Source organism: Leuresthes tenuis, unplaced genomic scaffold, assembly GCF_036924035.1.
Source record: "Leuresthes tenuis unplaced genomic scaffold, fLeuTen1.0.hap1 SCAF_18, whole genome shotgun sequence".
NCBI lineage: Eukaryota > Metazoa > Chordata > Actinopteri > Atheriniformes > Atherinopsidae > Leuresthes > Leuresthes tenuis.
In genome coordinates, this window is record NW_027325372.1 from 31,103,186 (window position 1) to 31,126,719 (window position 23,534).

A 23,534-nucleotide genomic window follows, 5' to 3' on the forward strand; every position below is an offset into this window, starting at 1 on the left:
TTGTTATTTTAATGTCATGGCCGAGCGGTGACAAGTCAAATAGGTAGCCAGTCTGGTTCCTTGAGCTTTCTTCCCACTGAAACATATAACCCGACATTTGGACTCATCACAGAAGGAGAAGCACATGAGTATTTAATTAATGATCGATAAGTTTCCTAGTGCTACGATAAACCATGACACTAAAACAGCATTCACTGCGGAAAGTTACTCCCTTAGTGGTATGCGGCCATCATTAATATACCTGTGCATTTCCGCCATAACATGTCAAAATGTCCGCTTTGAAAAACCTGATTTGACTACTGTATTTCCGTTTTACTGTTTCTATGGCAACAACATTCACTCATCACAGCGTCACTCCTATGATCTCCATTGTCCACATAACATGCTGATAAGGAGACCCTCGTTCCTTTAAGTGAATACGAAGTTAAAAGTGAGTTTTCTTTTCCACGTTATTATTTTCCCCATCCAGGATTTATTAGTATTACATCTACTGCGTTTTGTTTTAACAACCGTGCCTGCAAGCTGAATCTGCTGTTGGAAGTTAAAAGCTAGGCTAGCTAGGCAATGGTTCGCGGCTAGCACTTGGTGTTGCTAAAGATAGTAATACTCGTTTGTTTTATATGCAACTTCGTGTTTGACTCGGAACAGTTGCTGCAATCGGACCCTAACCTCGAATGTCATTCTTATACATGAAGTCCGGTGCTGATTTAACGGTTCATACCGGTGTCCCATTTTTCTCTTAAATAAGCACATGCTAAACACAATTAGCGAACCTTGCTTTGGAGACAAAGCTGCCGTAAATGTGTTACTAAATGTTTTCCACAATTTGATTGTGAACACATAATATTTCCAGTTTAAAGGGAGTTTGTGTGGTTATATGTTTAGTAAAATAGTAAGACTTGTGCAGTATAAAATACTTCCATACACGTTAGCTGTACTATTTGTTTGCTAACGGTGTGCTCATAGCAAAGCAGCGTCTTTGTGACGAGCGCCAATACACCTAATCTTCTTAAATTTCAGCATGAGCAGAGTTATTCTTAAATGAGAACTGATGTTAAGACACTTCGGCCAAGTTTTGCTCAGTTGAGCAGTGTTACCTTAGTCTGAATTAGAGTAGCCGTGGAAGTTAGTCTGTTCAGAAATACGCTGATCCTTGTCAGTTAAAAGATAGCGCTTCAGTTAAAACTGCAGATACAGTAGGGGCTGTACGGATAGTTAATCATGCTTCAGCTGTGCCAGATACTATAGTTATAAGTGTACAACCGTACTGCTAGATGTGACATCCATTATCACTCTAATACGTTTGCCCTAATCTAAGTAATTAAGCCTTTTTGTCTAAATGTTTCTGGTCAGCTGTGAAGGTTGCAGATTGGTCCATGCGGCTTAAAGTGGCTCAGCGTCATTTACTGAGAGATGAAATTTAGATTTTGGTGTGACACTCAGTGGGGTTACATCATAGATATATACACGTAGATGCCTCCTCCGACGCTGCTGTTCATTGGAACGATATGTCAACGCGGCCGCCATCTTGGGACGGGGGGGGAAGCCGTGTCTACTAACTGTATTAGTTAACCGAGCCAGAGGTCTATCTGCGATATAAATCACCACAACTCACTGAATTTTCAACCGATTTTCAAGACGTTTGGTTTAATATAAATATCAGACATATATTTGTGATACAACATTGATTAGTTTTAGTCGATTTTATTTATACATACATTAGAAATGTGATTATTTAGACAAAGATTTCAGGTATGTAAGGATAATTATCATGCGTTGTTTTAAAAAACAGTATGTCTTTTATGTTAATAGAATTGTGCATTTTAACATCAGGAAGGTGACGCTGATGTTTTTAAAGGTTTATATGAGGATTTATTCAATAGTAACTATTTCTAATAGTATATTTTATTATCATTTAGTGGGCACTGCATTGTGTTTGTGAAATATTAAGATTATACGAGAATTTGTCATGACACTAACTTTGCAAAGATGGTCAGGAAAATTAAAAAGTGATGGTTTCACTCCTTCCTTTAAACGAGTTGACTGTCTAGTCCTGTCAAAGTCTTGTGGTTTAAAGTGACAGCTGCAGACAACTGAACGTCCTTTGGGATAAAACCTCTCCTCCTGAGTGCTGCTGCCCATGCCTGCCTCTTCCAGTTATCTTTTGGAATCCTACACACAAAACAACTCCATCTGAACAACGCTCCGTTCTCTGTGCTTATGTAGCTACAATTCAGGTACATAACTTGCTAGTGGTATGAAACTGATTCAATAGATCATTTAGGAACATGGCCTACTTAGCACAATTATATACAGTGGCTGATTGCCAAATGTCACTCTCATCATCTTACTGATGTCTTACTAACAAAAACATCTTTTGTTTTCCTGTCCTGACGTGAGCTAGTAATAAGCTAGTTTAATTTATGTTATCTTAAGAGAAACATCAAATTCAACACGTTCATAACAGTTAAATAATATAAAACAACATCTTATTTGCGAAATGTTATTCCAAGTTTATTCGTTTCGGCGTTTCTTTCACGGGAACATCCGTAAGCGGCACAAAAGTTGCACAGCAGTCAGACTGTCAGAGCAGGTCTGACTGCTGTCAGAATCTCCGTCCCAAGATGGCGGCCGTGTTGACGTGCCTGACAAGCCCGAATGCGGCATCTATGTGTATATATCTACGGGGTTACATGATGAGATTAACTCAATTAAAGCTATAGATGAATATCATCAGGACCACACAACGTCACTGTATTTTCGTGCCGTGATATTTGTGTCCGCCCGCAGCACTCAGGTCACAGCGTTGTCACATTACCAGATGGAGGAATAATCAGCAAGAGACTGAAAATTGACATTATTTGAAAGATGCCAGGAATATGTTGGGCTGTTGGCTGTGATAGCAGTCGACAAAGAAAACCCCAAATGTAGCTTTATTCTATCCCAAAGGACGTAGACCGGTGGAATAAATGGTTGACTGCAATAAGAAGAGACAACTGGCATGATCTGAGATAACCACAAACAGTCTAGTTTACATTAAAAGTCGCACATATGTTTCCCTTCATGAATGTCAGTTGACAACACGCTAAAGTGGGAATGTAAACAAAGTAGCGAGTTGTTAGTGCCGGAGTTGTTGGTGTTCTTAAAAGCCTTCAGGCTGTCTCTGCTAGGGGTAGGGATTGTGGATCAAAAATATATAAATATTTGGGAACATGAGTTGGGGCAGGAGTTTTTCAGAGGTTAGCGGACAAAATACCGTTGAGGGTAATAAATATGGGTCGCAACCAATCGTCTCTACATCTCGTTCAAGTGTGAGCTGTGTGCCGCCATAGCGAAACTGAGGAGAACTGTCAAATTGGGCACAAATGTGGCGGCGGTCTCGTTGACGTGACGTCAGTGATACCCATGAATATTTGGGTTATGCTCCTTATTTGAGCAAGGGCATTATCATTGGATATATGATGGTTAATGAATCGAATCACTGTCACAAAGCATGTCATATCCCGGTGTGATAGGTAGCGCTGTACCCATTTCAACTATCGCTAAATGAGCCACTTGCGGTTGACCTCATTACCACCACCAACAACAACAAACTCAGGTATTTGAGAAAGATGGCGAATGAGCAAGATGAAGCTACATACCTCTACATTTCGTTTGTGATGAGCACAACGGCGCATTCCTTTCCGACAGTTTCCTTCAACCCTACTGACTATGTGGTGGTATTCTGCACAGTGGTATGGTAGTCAGCCTTTTCTGTGTGGTGTTTGCATGTTTTAAATTTTTTACATTTTCATTGAAGCTGTGCTGCTGGAGTGATTTACTTTTTTAAAACATTTTTCTTACCCCCCCCCCCTGTACTTCTGACACTTTTAACCATTTGCTATGATGAGTTACCACACCAGTGGATGAGATGTTTACAAGCAATTGATTGAACTTTAGAAAACCAGGAAAAATATTCCAAGTCTTCACTATGTTGAAGAGAAAATTCTGGATGCCAGGCAAGAGATAGATGGAGAAGGAAGTAGAGATTTAAATCCTTTCTATCTTCAAACAATATGGGCAATGTGAAATTGCTAGTAATGCAAATGGATGAGCTTCGAGCACTTACAAGGACACAGCAGAAATTTTCAGGAAAACAGTATTGTGTGTCACCCAGTCATGGCTGCAACAGCATATACTGGACTCCCAATGCTCCCAAAGCAATATGCATTTTCTGCACAACAAAATAAATAAAAAATGAATTGGCAGAAAGGGGTATCTTCTCTGCTCAAGCTGCTGCCCCCGCGACCCGACCCCCGGATAAGCGGTAGATGATGGATGGATGGATGGATGGGTATCAGTGTTTGTCACTTAACTGTAAGAAACCAGCTGAAGGAAATGGGGTTTTACTTCCAGAAAAACTAAACGTAAATTACCACTAATACCTAAACAGAAGTGAGGTTTTAGTGGGCTAAAGAGAAGCAGTGATGAACTGTGAATGATTGGATTAATGTGATATTCACTGTTGTATCACTAATCTGCATTGGGCGAGAAGATGATGTAGAAACTTTTGTTTGGTACAGGTCCAATTAATTATTTAAAGATAACTGCCAGAGGAAAACAAGCAAAATTCCACAATCATTGATCAAATCCGGTTGCAGGTCAGGTAAAGGACCAGGGGAGATGACGGTCATTACTTCTACTGTTTTCCTGTATCGATTAAATTCCAATTCATCCATCCATTTTCTATTTACAGTTTTAGAATCAGCAATTAATCTGACTTGCATATTTTTCAGCGGTGGGAAGAAGTCAGAGTATCCGGAGAGAACCATTTCATACATGGGGAGAACATGCAAACTCCACACAGAAAGGCCCCGATCGGTCTTGCTGTGAGGTGACGGTGCTAACCACCACACCACTGTGCAGCCCTAATTTCAACTCAATACAAATTTGGCTTGGCTGTAAAAGTGGTTTTCTCAAAAGTAGTCACAAAAAATAAGACCAAGCTTGTTTTGACGTGATACTGCTTCTGTCATGTTTTCCCCCTCCTTGCTGACAGAACAGGTTCTTTCCGACACATGCATGAATCTCGTTTCTCAATGGCATGAGATTAGTCATGTAAAACTAGTTTTGCGAGATTGCAAAAGATTCCCAACACAGATGATGTAATAAATGTATGCTATTTAAAGTATACAGGAAAAATCAATTAAAATATTTTATAAATCAAGATTGCATTTTTTAAAATGAAAATCTATTTGAAAATTTTATCTATATATTGTTTTTTAAAACCCAGCTCTAGTCATTATATCTTTTAATTTGAATAAGTCCCAAGAACATTAAGCAACAATAAGAGGTTTTACTTGGTATGGATTAACACAGCTACTTTATTAGTTTTCTTTTGGTTCTGGGGTAGTTGTCATGTAACTACTGAAATATGTGATCTTGCTCCCTCTTATATTCTTGTTTTGTTTTTTGCAACACTCCTTCGTTAGTGGACCGCAGTTTAAAGAGACGCCAGGTGAAGCCACTTGCTGCATCTCTTCTAGATGCGTTGGACTATGACAGTTCAGATGACAGTGACTTTGAAGTTGGAGACACATCAGGTGAATATGGTCTTCGTAATTTTAGCTACATGAAATGCACAACATTTTGAATTAATCAGTTTTATCCTACAAAAATGTAAAAAGACATTTAGGTAAATAAAATTATAGTTTAGTTGCAGGCCATCTGAAATATCAATAACGGTGTATAACCCCATGTATGTTTTTTTTTTTTAAAGTCTTGTGTTCTGTAAAAAGATGTTACTGTCTTCCTGTGTTCTTTTTTCACAAGTTTTGTTCCTCTATATTGTGTCATTTAAAGAATATTTTAAGGCCCATCAAGAATACAAGAGCCAACTTATTTTCATCAGCAAAAGAGCAAAATTTAGTTATGAATGTTCCAGTCAGGATGTTTGGGCCAAGTCATTGATTATTGGAAACAAGGTCTGTCAATATTGATCATCTACAGTATTTTTGAAGCCTTCTGTTATTATGTAGCACAATCTTTAAAAGCTCTTAACAACATTGTATATTAAGTCTTAGCATTTAGAGACAAGAAAGTATCATGACTATCTTTTTATTCAGAGACAGCATGTGTGACATATTCCACTCTCACTAAGACACTCATCCAACCACAGCATCTTAGCAGGGACACGCTTTCAATTGAACAAAATACAGTTTTCCTGGGAACTAAAGCATTCCAATTTTATGGAATAAAGAATAAAATAAAATAAAGTTCTGTTTTCTCAAGATAAAGAATAACTTGTACTGAGGCAAAAAAAATCTATTTAATCAAACAAAAACAAAATACTGGGCTTTAATCATGTTACATTCACACAAGGGTATGAAAACTAGAAAGAGAAAACAAAACCTAGTCTGTCATAATATTAGCTTTTTTTTTAGGAGACAATCCACTGACAATAAGGTAAAGAGCATAAGCAAAGTTGCTCATTTACATCTTTATATACCTTAGCCTGTAAATTCAAATTAACTCACCGAACAGCTTCAACAAGCCAGCTCTTTTGGAAATTGTGACTGTGACAATAGCTGGACTGTTTTACATCACGAGTCAGTAAGCATGTTTACATGACACTAGAATAAGATGAGAATAAGACTAAAACGAAGGTAAATGCAAACATGTTGGACAGATCGAAATTATTTGAAATCGAGCCTCTCAAAACCAAACTAACACACCTGGATAATGTGATTGGGAATTTAATCACCCTGCATGTGTAATGTGGAGTCAAATGGGCCTATGCGTTCAGCACATATTTTAAAGTTCCATCTTTTTGCAAAGTTGTTTTCAACAAACAGTGAAGACTACGTTTATATTAATACTGTTCATTCTCAAGAAAGCTACTCTCATTAATTTTTCATGTTTATTTTGTCAGATGGCTAAAAGTGTCACATATTGGGCTGATATTCAGACACAATTTCTATGTGTCAACTTATGGATGCTTAAGTTATTTACAGAATGTCACTCTACTCCAATAAAATCTTTATTTTATAACTGCCATGTCCTAGGGCAAAATCACCATTCAAGTAACTTGGACTAGATTTTTTTTTAACTTAATTTCTAAAAGGTTCTGAAAAGGCACTAAAGCCACAAACATGTTGTCTGTATTGTAATAGAAATCATGCTTAATTTTTCTAAGATTCAGAGTTGATTTACACAAACAATGTATGTTTAATCCTGTTTTTCCTGTTTGTCAAAATCTGTGCCTCTTCAGCCTAATCTCACACAAGATTATATAAATATGTGGTTGAGGTAGCAGCATGCAAATCAGTTGCTGCTTAAGTTGCCTCTTAGAGTTGTATTTTGATATGGAGCAGATAAAAACTGAGCATGAGCAACAGCAAGTCCCAACTTTAGTGAATGTGAGCAATGGGCGCACCAAAAGAAAAGGCCAGACATGACTAATTTATTATAGAAGTTTTGCAACATGAGAGTCAAATTTGGGAACACCAAAAAACTCCAGGACTCACATCATCCACCACCACCCAGAGTTGAATCTAGTTAACAATTTTAAATCACAGCTGCTGAGTAACTCCGCTTGTTGTACCTCAAGTGAATTCTGAATTGGCAGAAAACCTGGACCATGCCCACACATCTTTGTTAAATGTGAAGGCTTAAGATTTATGATGCATGATAAAAATCAACTTTAAAGCAGAGTAAGCTATAGATCAGCTTCACAATGAATTTCCATTTTAGACTAATTTAAGCCATAATACAGCAGGAAACTACTTGTTACAATGTAACAGATTAATCAACCTCTCTGTCTGTGGGCCTCATATTTCCTGCTTCCAAGCTTTAAGTGTTTACTGTCCAAGCTTTTTCAGAGTGAGCAAAGTTCCATTTTTTTCCTCCACTGAATAATACACCATCTTCAGTTAAAATAAATAAAACAAAGAGAGTGATACAGTCTGAGCCCATACTGGTCTGTTTTTATCTAATGTGAACATTATATTTTTCTGTTTAGAAAGCCTAAATAACACATGCACATTTTCAGTTACATTCTTGTATTAATTTCCAATAAATGACTCCTATTCTTAATAAGGGTTAGGAAAATCAGCAGATTAGTAGTAGGTTTAAAGTATAACAGTGCAATTAAAAGACTTTTACAACTTGTCACAATGGGCTCTGAGTCATGACAAAAATAGGGAACAATACCAACCTAAAGGAATGAGGAATCAGTTTATTTAGTAATCAAACCAACTTCACTCCTGAAAGGAAAAAAGAATGCATGAGGTGTGTCAATCAGCTAATCAGTGGTGTAGGCATGAGTGAGTTAGTGACACATGATGAGTGAGGTATGGTGTTAAATGAAAACCAAAGTGCTTGGTCAATACACAATGACCTGACCACGCCTACTGGGTACCTGCAAGACAAAACAGAAAGGACAAAGAGAGAGAGCCAGCCCAGCATCCAATATGGGCAGGGTTGTCTCCCCTCCCCTTGTCCTTAGGAGTGAGTGTGTGTGGTTGTTTGTCTCTCTGTGGCCCTGTGATGGACTGGCGACCTGTCCAGAGTGTACCCCGCCTCTCGCCCAATGACTGCTGGGATAATATCCTACCATCCCCCAAAATTGCATCAGTTCTTTCATTGTGGTTGGCCTGGGAAATTGCCCCACTGCTAGCTCCTTTGCCTGCAATGGGTGCACATGAACCAGACCCTCAACATGCCCAAGGCATGTAACAGTGGCATGAGCAAACTCACATTTTGCCAAATTTATCATCAACTGTGCTGCAGACAAACGTTCAGACAGTGTCCAAATGCATTCAGTATGGCTGTCCCAAGTGTCACTGTAAACAAGCACATCACCCAGATAGACAGCGGAGCCTTCCAAGTCACCAATGACCATATTCATCAAATGCTGAAAGGTGCCCATTGCATTCAATAGGTCAAAGGCGTTCCTTTGTAGGAATATAGGCCAGATGGAGTTACAAAAGTTGCAATTTATTGGGCTCTTTTTGACAATGGCACTTGCCAGTATCCCTTTAGTAAATCAAACTTACTCACAAAAGTTGCAGATCCAACCCGATCAATACAATCATCCATCAGAGGAAATGGGAATGCATCAGGTTTGCGACCCCATTAACTTTGCGAAAATCTGTGCAGAACCTAGGGGTGTTATCAGACTTTGGGAGAAGTAAACATGGGGAGGCCCAGCTAGAAAATGATGGTTCAGCAATATTATGTTCAAGCATATATCTGACTTTCATATCTAGTCATTTTTGTTTATCAGCAGAGACTCTGTAAAACCACTGTTTTATGGGCTTTGCTTCCCACACCTCTATGTCATGCTCTATTAGATGTGTCTGGTTTGGTGTATCACCAAACAAACGTGAATAATTTTCCTCAGATATCTTTTTCACCTCTGGTCAGCCGCCTCAACAATGGAGGCACGGAACATAGCCCATTCGGACTCAATGTCCCCCACCTCCTCTGGGACATGATTGTAGCTCTGCTGGAGGTGGGAGTTAAAGCTCCTTCTGACAGAGGAGTCTGCCAGACGTTCCCAGCAGACCCTCACGGTCTGATCGGTATCCTCCCCCACAAGCGGAGCCAACTCTCCACCAGGTGATTAGTTGACAGCGCCGCCCCTCTCTTCATCCGAGTGTCCAGGATATACGGCCGCAAGTCCGACGATACAACTACAAAGTTGATCATCGAACTGCAGCCATGGGTGTCCTGGTGCCAATTGCACATATGGACCCCATTATGCCAGAACATGGTGTTCGTTATGGACAGTCCATGATGAGTATAGAAGTCCAACAATGAATGAGTATGCCCACACCAGCTCTAACCCTCTCACCACGGGCAACTCCAGAGTGAAAGAGAGTCCAACCACTCTCAAGGAGACTGGTTCCAGTAACCGTGTTATGAGGTGAGTCTGACTATATCTAGCCAGAACCTCTCAGCCTTGCGCACCACCTCAGGCTCCTTCCCCAACAGAGAGGTGACGTTACATGTCCCAAGAGCCAGGTTCATTAGCCGAGGATCAGACCCACGTAATGACTTCGGGCTGTGACTGACTGAGCCCCATGTGCACAGGCCCAGCCACCAGGTGCTTGCTGCCGGGCCCAGGTGAAGGTCTGGGCAAAGGAAAACGTTTTCCAAAAATCATCAAGAGGAGTCTTATGAGCAGTTCTTTGTCTGTCCCTCATCTAGGATCTGTTTGCCTTGGGTGACCCCACCAGGGGCTTAAAGCCCCAGGCAACATAGATCCCAGACTCATTGGGACATGCAAACCCATCCACCACAGTGAGGTCACAGCTCATGGGGGGGGCTCTATAATTTGAAGCTAAAAGTAAACCCATGTAAATATGTGAAATGATTCAAGAGCTATAAAATACGTTGTTTTATCTCTTATTGGTTTTGCAATCATCGTTATTGTAATTACATTATGACAAAAAGTCAATTTTTTCTGGTAATGTTGTTCTGTGTTCTGATAGCTTCAGATGGCACAGGAAATGGCAGTGATGACGAAGGGTCTAAAGTGAGCGCTGCAGGTTCGGAAAGTGACTCAGACAACGCTGGCTCTGTGGATGATGGTATAGATGAGGTGGCAAAAGACCTTGCTGCTGATGATAACTTGACCGAAGATGAGGAGAAGTTCAAACAGCAGCCAACCTCAGACAGCTCCACGAAAGACACCCCCTCTGTCACCACATCTAAAAGCAGGCGGAAGAGCAAGAAGACTGCAGAGTCAGAGCCCATTACAGATGGTGGAACTGTATCCACGTCAACAACTGGGGGTAGTAACCTGAATACTGAAGAGTCTTTGGTAGAGCCCAAGAAATGGAATTTTCGCAGGAATCGTCCCCTGCTTGACTTTACCACTATGGAAGAACTGAATGAGATGGACGATTATGACAGTGAAGATGATAATGACTGGAGACCAACTGCAGGGAAGAAGAAAGGCAAAACAGCCACTCAGAAAGGGAGCACGGAGGAAGAGGATGGAGGTAGTGCTAGTGATGATGATGAGGATGATGATAACGATGATGACGAGGATGATGAAGATGACAAAGATGATGGGGATGATGACAACAATGGTAGTAGTGACAGTGATAAAGAGGTGAAAAAAGCCAAAAAAAAGGTGAAGAGCAGTATTGCTTTTGATGAGGAGCTGACAAATGACAGTATGTCCCAAGGAAAGGGTAATGAGGTGAGTGCAAATCCTGTCCTACAGTGTCACACTAATGGCTTCAGGCATGTTTGATGAAGCAAGATAATAAATAAGATGGTAATTTGAATTTACCTTCAGAGTGTATGTATTAAGAAAATGGTTATTTGTACTGTGATGGCTGTTGGTTGTAGTGACAAACCCGTTGAATATTAAGACATTTCTGTAGTTATTTTTGTCCAAACAGTTCATGGTGCTCTATGAGGGTTATGGGGGCAAGGAATCTCCCTGAAGGACAGTTTACCATTAAGGGCCTTTTTGCCTGGCTACAGTCACAACTGCTGAGAGGACTACTGAAGTAAAGTGGCAGACTATATAAAAGTACTACTATAAAAGTAGTCCTACTTACTACAGTTGGTCGCACTTCCTGTAGTGCAATATTTGCCACGTTGGTCATGGCGCAAGTGCCATAATAATTTGTACTGGTGTTTCAGGCTTCCTGGATTCACTGCAGTTTTCTTCCTAAACAGTAGTAGCTACTGAGAAAATGGCATAGCAGTACTGGAGGAATAGCTTTAGAAAAAGTCATACAGGAAGAACAATATGCACACGCAAATGTCTCGACACAGTTGTAGCCAAATTATATATAGCCGGCACACGGGGCACCAACAATATGTATAGCGGACACACGTAGCGTGATGTGATAAAATATAAGGATTTATCCGAAAGTTCTCACCATCTGAATAAGCCTTATTTTACCTAGTTTGTGGGCACCACCTTCAATCGAAGGAAAAAGACAGAATCTTACGATTCTGGTATGTTCAATTAATAATCAATTATTAATTAATAAAGTCCCAGTCTTATATAGTCGCTACTCATGAATTCTCGTTTTGTTGGACTCACACATACGTAAAGAAAATATACACAAAAAAATATTGATTTTATATATGTATGAACCATTTATTAAAATGATAGGACTGAAGACATGAACCTTAAGACAACAGTAGAAATGCTTTGAATATGGATGATTATATAAGAAACACTTAGTGAATTGAAAAGAACTAAGGAGAGGAAATGGATCGATACTGGAATCATTCATTCTAGGTTTGTTACTATTTGAATTTAAAGGCTAACAGCTTGGGTTCTCAACACCCACCGCATACCGTCTGAAATGTAAGAACAGGGCAGATCTTACTGTAGAGCTCCGAACCACAGGTAATCGCCAGCAGGTCCCATTGGGTCTCTCTCGGTTCTGCGTCTCGCGGCCTTCGTTGTGGTTGACTTTCAGGGACTGGACCGGTCGCTCTCCTGCACTTCTGGTGGCTTCTGGTGGCTCGGAAGGATAACGGGTGGTGTGTCGGAATTCACCGCAAATAATGACAAAATTGTCCAAGGGTTGAGTTGGTATTGGTTGTTGACCAAGCTGACCAAGCTTGTAATATCACTGAGAACATGAAAGAACTTGTACAACGATAGAAAGCACATTTAATACAGTTTCAAGATTCAGCTAAAAAGTGATTCTTGGAGAGATCCTTTTTATAGCTCCATGCAGTGACTGTCTATGGTTTGGATCAGAGTCAGGGCAAGCTGTCACCATTGTTTACTTTGACCCAGATAGGGTCAGAAGTGTCCTGTTCTGGTTTTCTCCAATACAATACCTGAGAGGGTCCGTTGTTTGTTCAGCTTAGTTAGCACTAAGTAATTAACACATTCACCTAAATTTATGGATTCCTGGACAAGACACTCAAATAAATGCAACTATTTAACAACCACATACTGTTATGATTAGCTCATATTAGACACAAATGTCTTTATAATAAACCAATTTAAGAACCCCAACTTATACACGTATAAAAACTCTGCATGAATATAAAAGTATTTTTTGCTGTAACTGTTTAGTGCCTGTGTTGTTCTTACTTAGTATTGAGACAGAATGGGGGGGGTGGGGGTCAAAGTTGATACATTGTTGATTTGCCTCTGACCCAGCAATGGAAGTAGTCACATGGCTAAACGTTGGAGAATGCTGATCTTACAAACAATGCTGTTGTTACATGGCTGATCACATGGTCTGAAAGCTGTGTTTATCTGAGCACCATGATCTGAAAGAAAATTTCAAGATTTCAAAGTCCTTTAAACTCTTTATTGGTGTAGTATTAAGTTGTTTAAATTGACACCAGGAACGAGTTTTAATAAAGTCATCTCAACTTCTCAAAAATATGCTTGTAATATTATCAGCTGACAAGTAGTCTGATGAATGCTCGGTCAGAATCTTAGTCGTTTTTACTTGTTCTCATCTAAGACACTGGAACTGCCTGATCCTGAATAAATTTAGTCTCTTTACGATGCCAAATCCTGATGAATCTTCCAAACCAATGCGATGTTTAGATATTATCAGACTGATTCCAAGAGAATTCTTCTGCTTATGTCATAATCTGCTTACTATGCATGAGCATTGTTTATAGGATTTATGAAGTGCATTGTGAAGTGGCTTTACTGTGGTTTACTGTTCCCTGCTTCCCCAGGATACTTTGCTCGACCGCTCCCAGACTTGGAACACTCAGCACATCCTCATCTGCTGTGTTTGCTTGGGAGACAACAGTGAGGATGCAGATGAGATTATCCAGTGCGACAACTGTGGGGTGACTGTGCATGAAGGTAAGCTACAAACTGGTTCAGTAAAGCATTGTATTAATAAATGCAGGACTGGAACTAATTCAAGCACAATTCAGTGATGTGACAATCCAGATTTTTGTCACAAGCACTTAAGAAAATTATACTTTGAGTCATTGTTATTGTTAAAAACAAACCTTTACTCTCAGCCAACACGTGTCCTATACTTTCAGGGTTTCTACACGATATTTAAACGTGGAAAAGTTCCTATAGATTTAACACATCCTGTACTATAGAAAATTTTAATCCCCTCTGAATTTAATTGGGTGAAAACTCCTCTGTTCTTGACAGGGTTTTTATCGTCAACGATTTGCATGCATTATGTATGGAACAGTGGAACTTAATGATCCAAAGTGGGTAAGAATGAATGAAACAAACAAATCAGATAGCGCCACTGTCAGGTAACATTTTATTCTGAAAAATATTTAATACAGAATGACTACATTTTGAAAATAAAGGAATAATTTAATTATTGATTTATATTTAATAATTGATCAAACAAATGATAGAAATACAAAAAAAAGTTTCTGCTGATGATTTCAGGAAATGTATCTGATTTACTCTTTTATGATTCATGCTCACAAATAGGGATGGATGGGAACAGTGATAATCACTAATTAATCACAGGCAGATGATATTAGAAACAGGTCTTAAATTTATCATGTTCGCTAGTGGATATTTGCTTCCTCTGAGATGCATTTAATGTCCCTGAAAAGACACTGAAAGGAGACCAAGTGGTTTGCAGTGGAGAATTGAGAGAAAAAGTAGTGGCAACACTTGTGACCAGTTCTTATCTGTTTTTCAAAGGACACGAATAGTGCTCGTTTTTACTAGGCCTCTAATAGATTAAACTTAATTTTAGCAGGAACTTTGGTGATTACATGAACTTGTATTGTCAATGGATACATAAGTTGTGCAATTTAACTTAATTCAGTGACTTATTTATTTAATTTGACAGAATTACAAAAAAATCTGTTCTTGAATTTGTATGTTAAAGTTATTACATAAATTCTGGACAGACATGTAAACTGTCTACAATCAAGTAGTTGAACAGAATTAGGCTAATAAGTGAGTGTGCTGGTATGAGGTGGAGCTTTTGGTGTGATTAAAGTAAAATGTCTATGCAAACTGTGAATTTTTTGTTGCACCATCTGTTATAGCAGGTATCGTTGATTACAACCCATACATAGTTTAAATAAATTAAATAATCAAGCATTGATAACCCAATGGAAAGCCAGCACTAAAGATTTTCAGTCAATGACAAGATCTGAGAGTACTAAAGTGACTGAAGCATTAATAAAGTGGAGATATGGAGTCCAAATTCTCATTTACCGTCCCTTAGAGGAATGAATTAAGCATGTCAAGAACTCTAGAGGAAAGCATTCCATCGGGATTTTGTATCAGGCCGTTTTAGTAGGAGGTTTCTCATCAATCAAAAACATAAAAATGTTTTGCCTTGCAGCATGTGTGAGTATATCATAGAGTCTGTTCAGGCTAGCGTCAGCAATATTGTCCTGATTCCGGTGCCCAAAAGTAAATATAAAGGGTCCATTTTCAGGGATACCTCAAGTATCATCCATGTCCTGCAAAAGGTCTACCCAATAGGCTCAAATTTTTGGACAGGACCAGACACAATGCATATAGGTTCCTATTGAGATCTTGCACTTCTGACATTGAGGCGATAGTTGCTGATTCATGCGGTGCCTTTTAAAAGGTTAAATTTTTACACAGTGTAGAATTTTAAATTGCAACAGTCTTGCACGGTTACACACCATGCAAGTTTATTGCAAGAGATTTCTTTGCATGGTTCCAGATTATATTCCATTGTTCTTCACTTTTGTCTATGCCAAGTTCATCTTGCTAAACTTGTGTTACATTATCCATGTTTGTGACATATAAGGCATCACGTTGGCTTAGTGGGATGACGTCATCGACGTGCGCCGCTGCAGCACAGCTCATTCACTCCGGTAAGGAGGTTCATCATACTCAGTTGTCTTTCACTTCGTCAAAATCTGATAAATATCCTGCCATGTTGCACAAAACAAGCAGTAGCAAACTCCGTGTGAAGTTAGCCGACCATCACAGAGCATGGAGTAAATAAGCTATGCTGCAACGGGGCGCGTCGATGACGTCATCCAAGTAGACGCTTGTGTAGAAAGTCCCCGATAGCCCACAATAACAACTACACAGTCAGCTCTGAACTAACAGTGCAATAGTACACGTTCATTCATTCGGCTTAAAGTATTGGTGAAATAAAGACAGATAATGCCTTATTTAGAGGCTGTATTGTCAATGCCCTGTTCTCCCGCTTCAACTCTTCTAGGCAAGCTTTCCACAAGATTTAGGAGTGTTTATGGGAATTTGTGACCATTCTTCCAAAAGTGTATTTGTGAGGTCAGAAACTGATTTTGCCTGGCTCGCAGTCTCCGCTCTATTTCATCCAAAAGGTGTTGTATTGGGTTGAGTCAAGAGTCTGTGCAGGCCAGTCAAGTTCTTCCACACCAAACTGGCTCATCCATATCTTTATGGACCTTGCTTTGTATACTGGTGCGCAGTCATGTTGGAACAGGAAGGGGCCATCCCCACACTGTATCCACAAAGTTGGGAACATGAAATTGTCCAAAATCTCTTGGTATGCTGAAGCATTCAGAGTTCCGTTCACTGGAACTAAGGGGCCAAGCCCAGCTCCTGAAGAACAACCCCACACCATAATCCCCCCTCCATCAAACTTTTCACTTGGCACAATGCAGTCAGACAAGTACCGTTCCCCCAGCAACCGCCAAACCCAGACTCCTCCATCAGATTGCCAGATGGAGAAGCGTGATTCGTCATTGCAGAGAACTTCTTTAGAGTCCAGTGGCTGCGTGCTTTACACCACTGCATCCGATGCTTTGCATTGCACTTGGTGATGTATGGCTTGGATGCAGCTGCTCAGCCATGGAAACGCATTCCATGAAGCTCTCTATGCACTGTTCTTGAGCCTATCTGAAGGCAACATGAAGTTTGGAGGTCAGTGGCGATCGACTCAGCAGAAAGTTGGCGACCTCTGCGCACTATGCGCCTCAGCATTCGCTGACCCCACTCTGTCATTTTACGTGACCTACCACTTTGTGGCTGAGTTGCTGTCGTTCCCAATCGCTTCCACTTTGTTATAATACCACTGACAGTTGACTGTGGAATATTTAGTAGCGAGGAAATTTCGCGACTGGACTGCACAGGTGGCATCCTATCACAGTACCAAGCAGGCCAACAAAAAGTGAGCAATTATACAAAAACATAACTTAGAAACTTAACAAAACAAAAACCTGACTAGAACTGTGAAAAACCTGACCTGGATAACAAAGACATACCTGATAACATGAGTGAAAGTGAGGATCTGGCAGTGTGCGTGGGGGAACCTGGAAACTAAATACTGAGGGGGGTGATTGGTGATGGAGTGCAGCTGGGACAAAACACAGGTGCTGTGGGTGAAGCTGATGGCAGGGCAAGAGAAACCAGAGGAAAACATGGCAAAACTAATGACTAACCAGAAACTTAAAACATAATCAAACTAAGTCGTGACAGAAGTGATTGGAACACCTGAATTTTATTATTTGGATGGGTGAGTGAATACTTTTGGCAATACAGTGTATAACTTGGGGTCCTGCCTTTGATTTGATGAGGTGAGACAAGTACTTGCTAGGTTTATTACCCGATTCGTACAACTTTTATGTTGAAAAAAGAGCGTTTTTAGCTTGTAGGGTTAATGAAGTATCTAAGGCAGCCTGTGTCGCACATTTTTTCTGTAGCAATAGGGGATCTGTGGAGTTGTTCAATTCAATTTTCAATTCAGTTTTATTTATATAGCGCCAAATTACAACAAATGTCATCTCAAGGCACTTAAATAACATAGTCCAATTCAAGCCAATTGGAATTCAATTCATTGTAATCAATCCAATGAAATCCAATGAATTGATTTAAAAATAATCCAATAATAGAGCCAATTCAAAAACAATATCCTAGCTCAGGAAAACTGCAGTGAAACTTGTCTTCAGTCCAGTCTTCCATCCTGAGCATGCCTGATACAATTCCTTTAATAACCTATTAAAGTCTATTTTTTAGAGGAACTCAACAATCTTGCAAACCAACTTCAATAATCTATTATCAAAATCTCCTAAAATTTCAAATATCAAAATACAGGTATTAATGTAAATCGGGCAAGTCTGAAACATGTTAGATTAAGCACAAATACAGTGTCAGTGACCTGTCACAGCACAGCACAGTGTTTGTCTATGTTTGTTGGTCATTTTTGTGTATCCATCACACCTACATAACAGCTGTTATGTAGGTGTGATGGATACACCAGATTTACAGGGAAATAGTAACAACACAGCCCATCTGGATGGATCCTGAGTGCCATCATCTTTTATTTTTATTTTTAAAATCCGAAATAAGCCCACATTCACCTGATCCTTCCCTCTGACTGTAGATTTGACCCTTAAATTGTCTTTCAGTATCAATTTAATTTCATTCAAACTTCACAAGCTTGGAAAAATAACAGGCAGAGAGAATGCTTTTAAAGACTGTATCTGTACAAATGTCTTAAAACAAGTAAAAATGCATTAACAAAAAGAAGAGACCTGTTGAGTGACGCACATTTCCTTATATGGAAAGTCTTGTCGGAATGGTGGGATGTTGGAATGGCGGTTGCCGCCCAATCTGGTGCTGCTCAATTGGGACTACTAATTGGTTTGGCACTTGTATTTACTTTATAAAACTTCAGGAAGCTATTTATTTATTTATTTGAATTTTGAGTTAACTTTATAAGAGATGCTGCTGAGCCTTGGAACTCCCTGCACTTTTTGTTTATTGTTTGAACTATTAACTTTATTTGCAGTTGAAAACTTCGGGGAGCTATTTATTTGTTTTAAGTTTTCATTTGACTTTATTAGACAGGCTGCTGATATTTTTACTTCTACTGCGAATGACTATCGGCTCCAAATATCGGTTATTGGCCCTGAAAAAAACATAGAGCATTTCATCAACTGAAATGCAAAATGTTTTTATGTATTAGCACAACCACACCTCTACTAGTTGTGAACAAGAAAAACTTTCTTTGACCTATCCAACTATTTTTCAGTTTCAGGTGTTTACTGTCATTCAGGTGAGATTCTTGCAATAGAGCTACAACTACTCTCTCCCTTTTAAGCAAATCATAAACCTTTCTCTGCTTTAGCTTCCCCCCTCAAGCCCCTTATATTCCGAAAGCGAAACGTTGTTTTTGGAGGCCACATGGTTATATTGATGGCTACAATAAGCAGATCGTCTGCAAATTGAAACAAATCAAAACAAGCATGCAAACCAAGTTGCATTGCTTAAAAGCTGTTAACTGTGTCTGATTCTACCACTATAGACCAGGGCTGAGCACAGAACACATACAAGACAGAATCATAGGAACATTACAAATAGTAATAAACTCATTTTGGCTTCTATGAACTATACTGATAAACAAGACAAGTCAGATAAGCAAATCACATCGTGCAGGTTCTTCGCCTGCTCCCAACATAAGATAAGCTTCAATTTCATGGGATTTCAATATTAAGCTGCAAGTAGCTAATATTGTATGATAAGTCAAATATAACAGTTCTATAGCACAATTACTTACTACCCAGATCCGGCGACCAAAAATATTCCTATATTCCTCATCCCTGCTCCGTGGTACTGGTCGCGAATAAGAAGGCTTCTGCTGGGGAGAGAAAACTTTTCCTCTCGCCATTTATGGACACCTTGAGTCTTGCAGGAAAAAGCATGTAGTATTCAGCACCCATTCCTCTAAGCCGCTGCTTTGCTTCATTAAACTCCTTCCTTCCGCCGTCGAAGCACCACAGCAGACAGATCATGATAGAAAGAGATTTTCTTTCCTTCGCACGTAATTTCGCCGTCCGTTGCCTTGCGCCTTACTGCAGCCATCACCCTCTGTTTGTTGGGAAAGGCATGGAATCGGATGACGACTGGACGTGGCCGCTGACCAGAGCCGAGCTTAGGTGCTAGGGGGTGGTGAGCCCTCTCCAGCTTGAAACGGCTGTCCTTTCTATTCATGCCCAGGAAAGTCGGGAGCCATCTTTCGAAGAAGGTGAGACTGTTGTTACCTTCCATATTCTCCGGTAGGTTAAAGATGCGTATATTCTTTCGCCAGACCCTGTTTTCCATCTCGTAAATGTTTTCGGTCAGAGATTCTATCTTCTTTTCCAGGGTTAGCATCTTTGCCATCTGCGGCACGTTAGTAGCTTATAGCTGTAGTAGCCCCGCTTCGGCCTTTGTTGTTAACCTTGTGTAGCTCTTCGGAATGCGAAGGAATTGTCTCGGTCAGAGGGTCAAGTTTGTTGTTTATAGCTGTCATTAATCTCAAAGTTACCAATTCGAGAGCTTTTACAAGTCTGGGCTCAAGTTCAGTCTCATTACCGTCTATCATCTGTTCGCAGCCATGTTGGGCTAATGGCGGTGCCATGGCATTCTCGCTAGCTTGTCTCGATTTGGCCTGACTTTGGTTCTTGGACGACAGCATTGTTTGGTGTTGTTTTGCCAAGTACTGTTTAGAGCCTTTTTTCTGCAAAAAAAGCAGTAACAAGTCCTCCGCTTTGAGAGAGAATGTTAAATTAATTTTAAGATGCTCATGAAGCTTCCTCAGAATCGATAGTCTCCAACATATGACCCCCGAATGTATTTGTTTTTAAGTTCAATTTGATAACATTTTTTTTTTTCAAATAATCCCTTCATGCCTCAAAGTGATATAAAGCTACCTTCAATATGCATGGATTTATGAATATGCAGATTTGTCCCTCTCTCTTATCTCCGCTTAACTGTCTGCTGTTCGCCTGCAGCTGGAGGTACTGCTCATCTTCTCCTGTACTCAATCACTGTAAAACTGCCCTATGTTATACAATGGTAAGTTGTGTTTTTGGACTGATTCAGTTGTGTGTGTTCCAAGCAAACAGCGATTCTAAAGAACAAGAAGATAGTCATCTCAAAACTTAAAAAAAGAAGTTTATCTCTTAATTTATATCACACATCCTTAAAGTCAACATAGTTCAAATATCTACCTGAAAAAATCTGATTGTGATATCAAAGCTAATGTAGGAAAGTAGGACATTAGCTATTTTCAAAGATTATTGATTGAACAATATCTTTCATCTTTATGATCTTTATGCATTTGTTATGTACAGTGACAGTAAACTCCAAAATCTTTTGAATATTTCTTGAGAAATTATATTTATATTTAGATAGTATTTTAATGTCAGTCTTCACCCTCCACTAGAGAGAAGCAGATGCCAGTATGGCATGGAAGCTAAAGTAACAACTCCCATGTTCTTTTAATATTATTACTGTTTATATTACTGTTTATCACCAGACATGTGAATGTGTTTTAACAGCTTGATGTCACCATTGGAAAGGAGGTATCTGATGGCAGCTTTAAGTTTTATTTTATTATTATTGTTATTAAATATTATTTGTATTATATTAAGCTATATTTAATATTTTTACTTATTATTATTTATATTATCTATATGATATGATATTTAAGATATATGGCAATGTCCACTTACGCATTGTACAACAAATGTTGCCACTGTAACCAGTAGCATTGGTTCACATGTCCACAGACCAGTGTGTTTTGGAAACTGCAAGGCTGAAACTAAGATAAAATTTAATTAAATTGAACTTTATTGATATTGCAGTGGGGAAAATTTCTTTGTATCTAAAAATTCATAAGAAGAAAAAATAGAATAAAATCAAATATTTACAAGAGAATAGAAAAATGTCAAAAAAAAAAGTAAAACATGAGTAATCTAAAAACTAGAAACACACACAGACACAGACGGAAAGAGAGAGATGGTGTAGTTGATAGTTAAGTTTTCCTAAAACCATACATAGTCTACCACACAACAGCCAAGAGTCAAAACACAGCCCGGACCAATTAAGTATGTATTAGAACAGCATGAAACAGGCAACACGCAAAACGCAACAACAAAGTCAGCAAAGTTTTCAAAAACAATAAAAACATTATTAAAACTCACCACGTTGAGATTTTCAAATGAGTACAATCCGCCGGTTTTTGTGACGAGCGTGCACTCAAAGCACGCTCACATGAGTGACGTACGTCATCTGAGTGACAGCTGTCATCGCAGCTGCCTGATGTGGAGGCGCTGTTGAACTCCGCACTTCTTTTGGTTTTATGGCAAGGCCAACGGCAGGGCTAACACAATTCTATGGCCCACCAAGCCCTAACCTGGCGCCGCCTATGTCTGAAGTCATGAACGTTAGTTGGTGCTCCAGTATAATCGGTATGCCTGAAACTCATCCAGTGAGAAGCTTTCCGCGGTGCAAAATAAGTGTGATTAAAATGCGTTAATTTTTTTAACGCATTCATTTTTGTGGAATTAATTCATATTAATTAACGCGTTAAAGTCCCGGCCCTAATTTAAATATGTGATATACTTAAAATGATTTGAGATGATATCCTTTGCCTTTGCCGAATTTGCCGAACATGCAGTTGAAACTTGACTGATTAACAGAAGCATACGAAGACAAGATGGTAATTCTAGTTTACTTGGTTACTTTCAGCTATATCATTTATTAAATCACTGGACTATACAGTAGTACGCTGCCCTCTACAGGAGACTGTCTTGCAGATATTAAAAAAATCCCACTATCTTTAAATTTTGGATATTTTTTAAGGCAACGTAAACAATTACAATGCATCAGCTTGGTATTTTTATCCAGTCTATAAATAGGATCAATAGAATAGAATAGCCTTTATTGTCATTATATTCAGTGCATACATATAACGAAAATCTGATGCCACTCCTGCTGGTGCAAACATGCAAAAAATATAAAATACAAAATATATTTAAGAAAAATACATATATTAAGAAAATACAAATCTTCCCAAAAAAAGTAGAAAATTTAAATAAAATAAAATGAGATAAGAATAAAAATAAACAAATACAAATTTTAGTTAAAAAGCAATGACAATAATTTAGGCTACAGATTCGTTTGAGTCTGTATTGACAATGAGAAATAGAGATAGATAGATAGAAATGATAACAATAGAGAAATGATTACCTTAAGTAATTCTATATTGAAAACAATCCATATTTGGACTCATGAGTTGGAGATGAAACCTTATACAAGCGCACTAAAATGGTGTAATCCTAAAATGCTGGCTCATTTTAGAGATCACATACTGCCTTGTTTGAGGTTGAGACAAGGGGAGACAGAATAATTTAAAGCTGTCCAAATTAGTCAGTCTGTTGCTCAACTCCACAGCATTTCTTTGTTTTTTTGTATTCTCACTATCTGGACACCATTGCGCTCTCTCAGATGAAGAGACAGGGTGACATGAAAGGTGGGTGAGGAAGACCTGATCGAAAGATCAAAAGCTTGCTATGAGCAGGGAGCTACATGTTCCCTGAGCTCATAAAGAAGTCCTGTTTTTACCAGCATGCCTTTTGATTATTTGATTCTTGTCAGTCATTACAATCATTAGCATAGCACAGCATCTCTCTTTACTTCTATTTGTCTAAAGAAATCTTTTTTGTCATATTTTCATTTGTTAAATTCTACATACTTGTCCTTTTTAAGGCACAAGTATCAATAACAACTAGAAAATTTCTGAAGAAATTTTGATGGGTGCCAAGCTGCTGCCCGTCTTCTGCCCGTCCACACACAGACACAG

The 23,534-nt window shown here is 39.1% G+C and overlaps 1 protein-coding gene across 6 annotated transcripts in view; it reads left to right on the forward strand.

Annotated features, from left to right (window-relative positions):
• The first annotated feature begins 333 nt into the window (after positions 1-333).
• The window catches only part of phf14 (PHD finger protein 14), a 147,752-nt gene continuing 124,551 nt past the window's right edge, over positions 334-23,534 (forward strand). For all 6 annotated transcript variants that reach the window (XM_072370807.1, XM_072370805.1, XM_072370806.1 and 3 more), the window contains exons 1-4: positions 334-430; positions 5,472-5,582; positions 10,476-11,191; positions 13,672-13,804. In XM_072370807.1, the coding sequence (XP_072226908.1) occupies position 430; positions 5,472-5,582; positions 10,476-11,191; positions 13,672-13,804 (961 nt within the window). In that variant the 5' untranslated portion in view covers positions 334-429. The remainder of the gene's footprint in view (positions 431-5,471; positions 5,583-10,475; positions 11,192-13,671; positions 13,805-23,534) is intronic.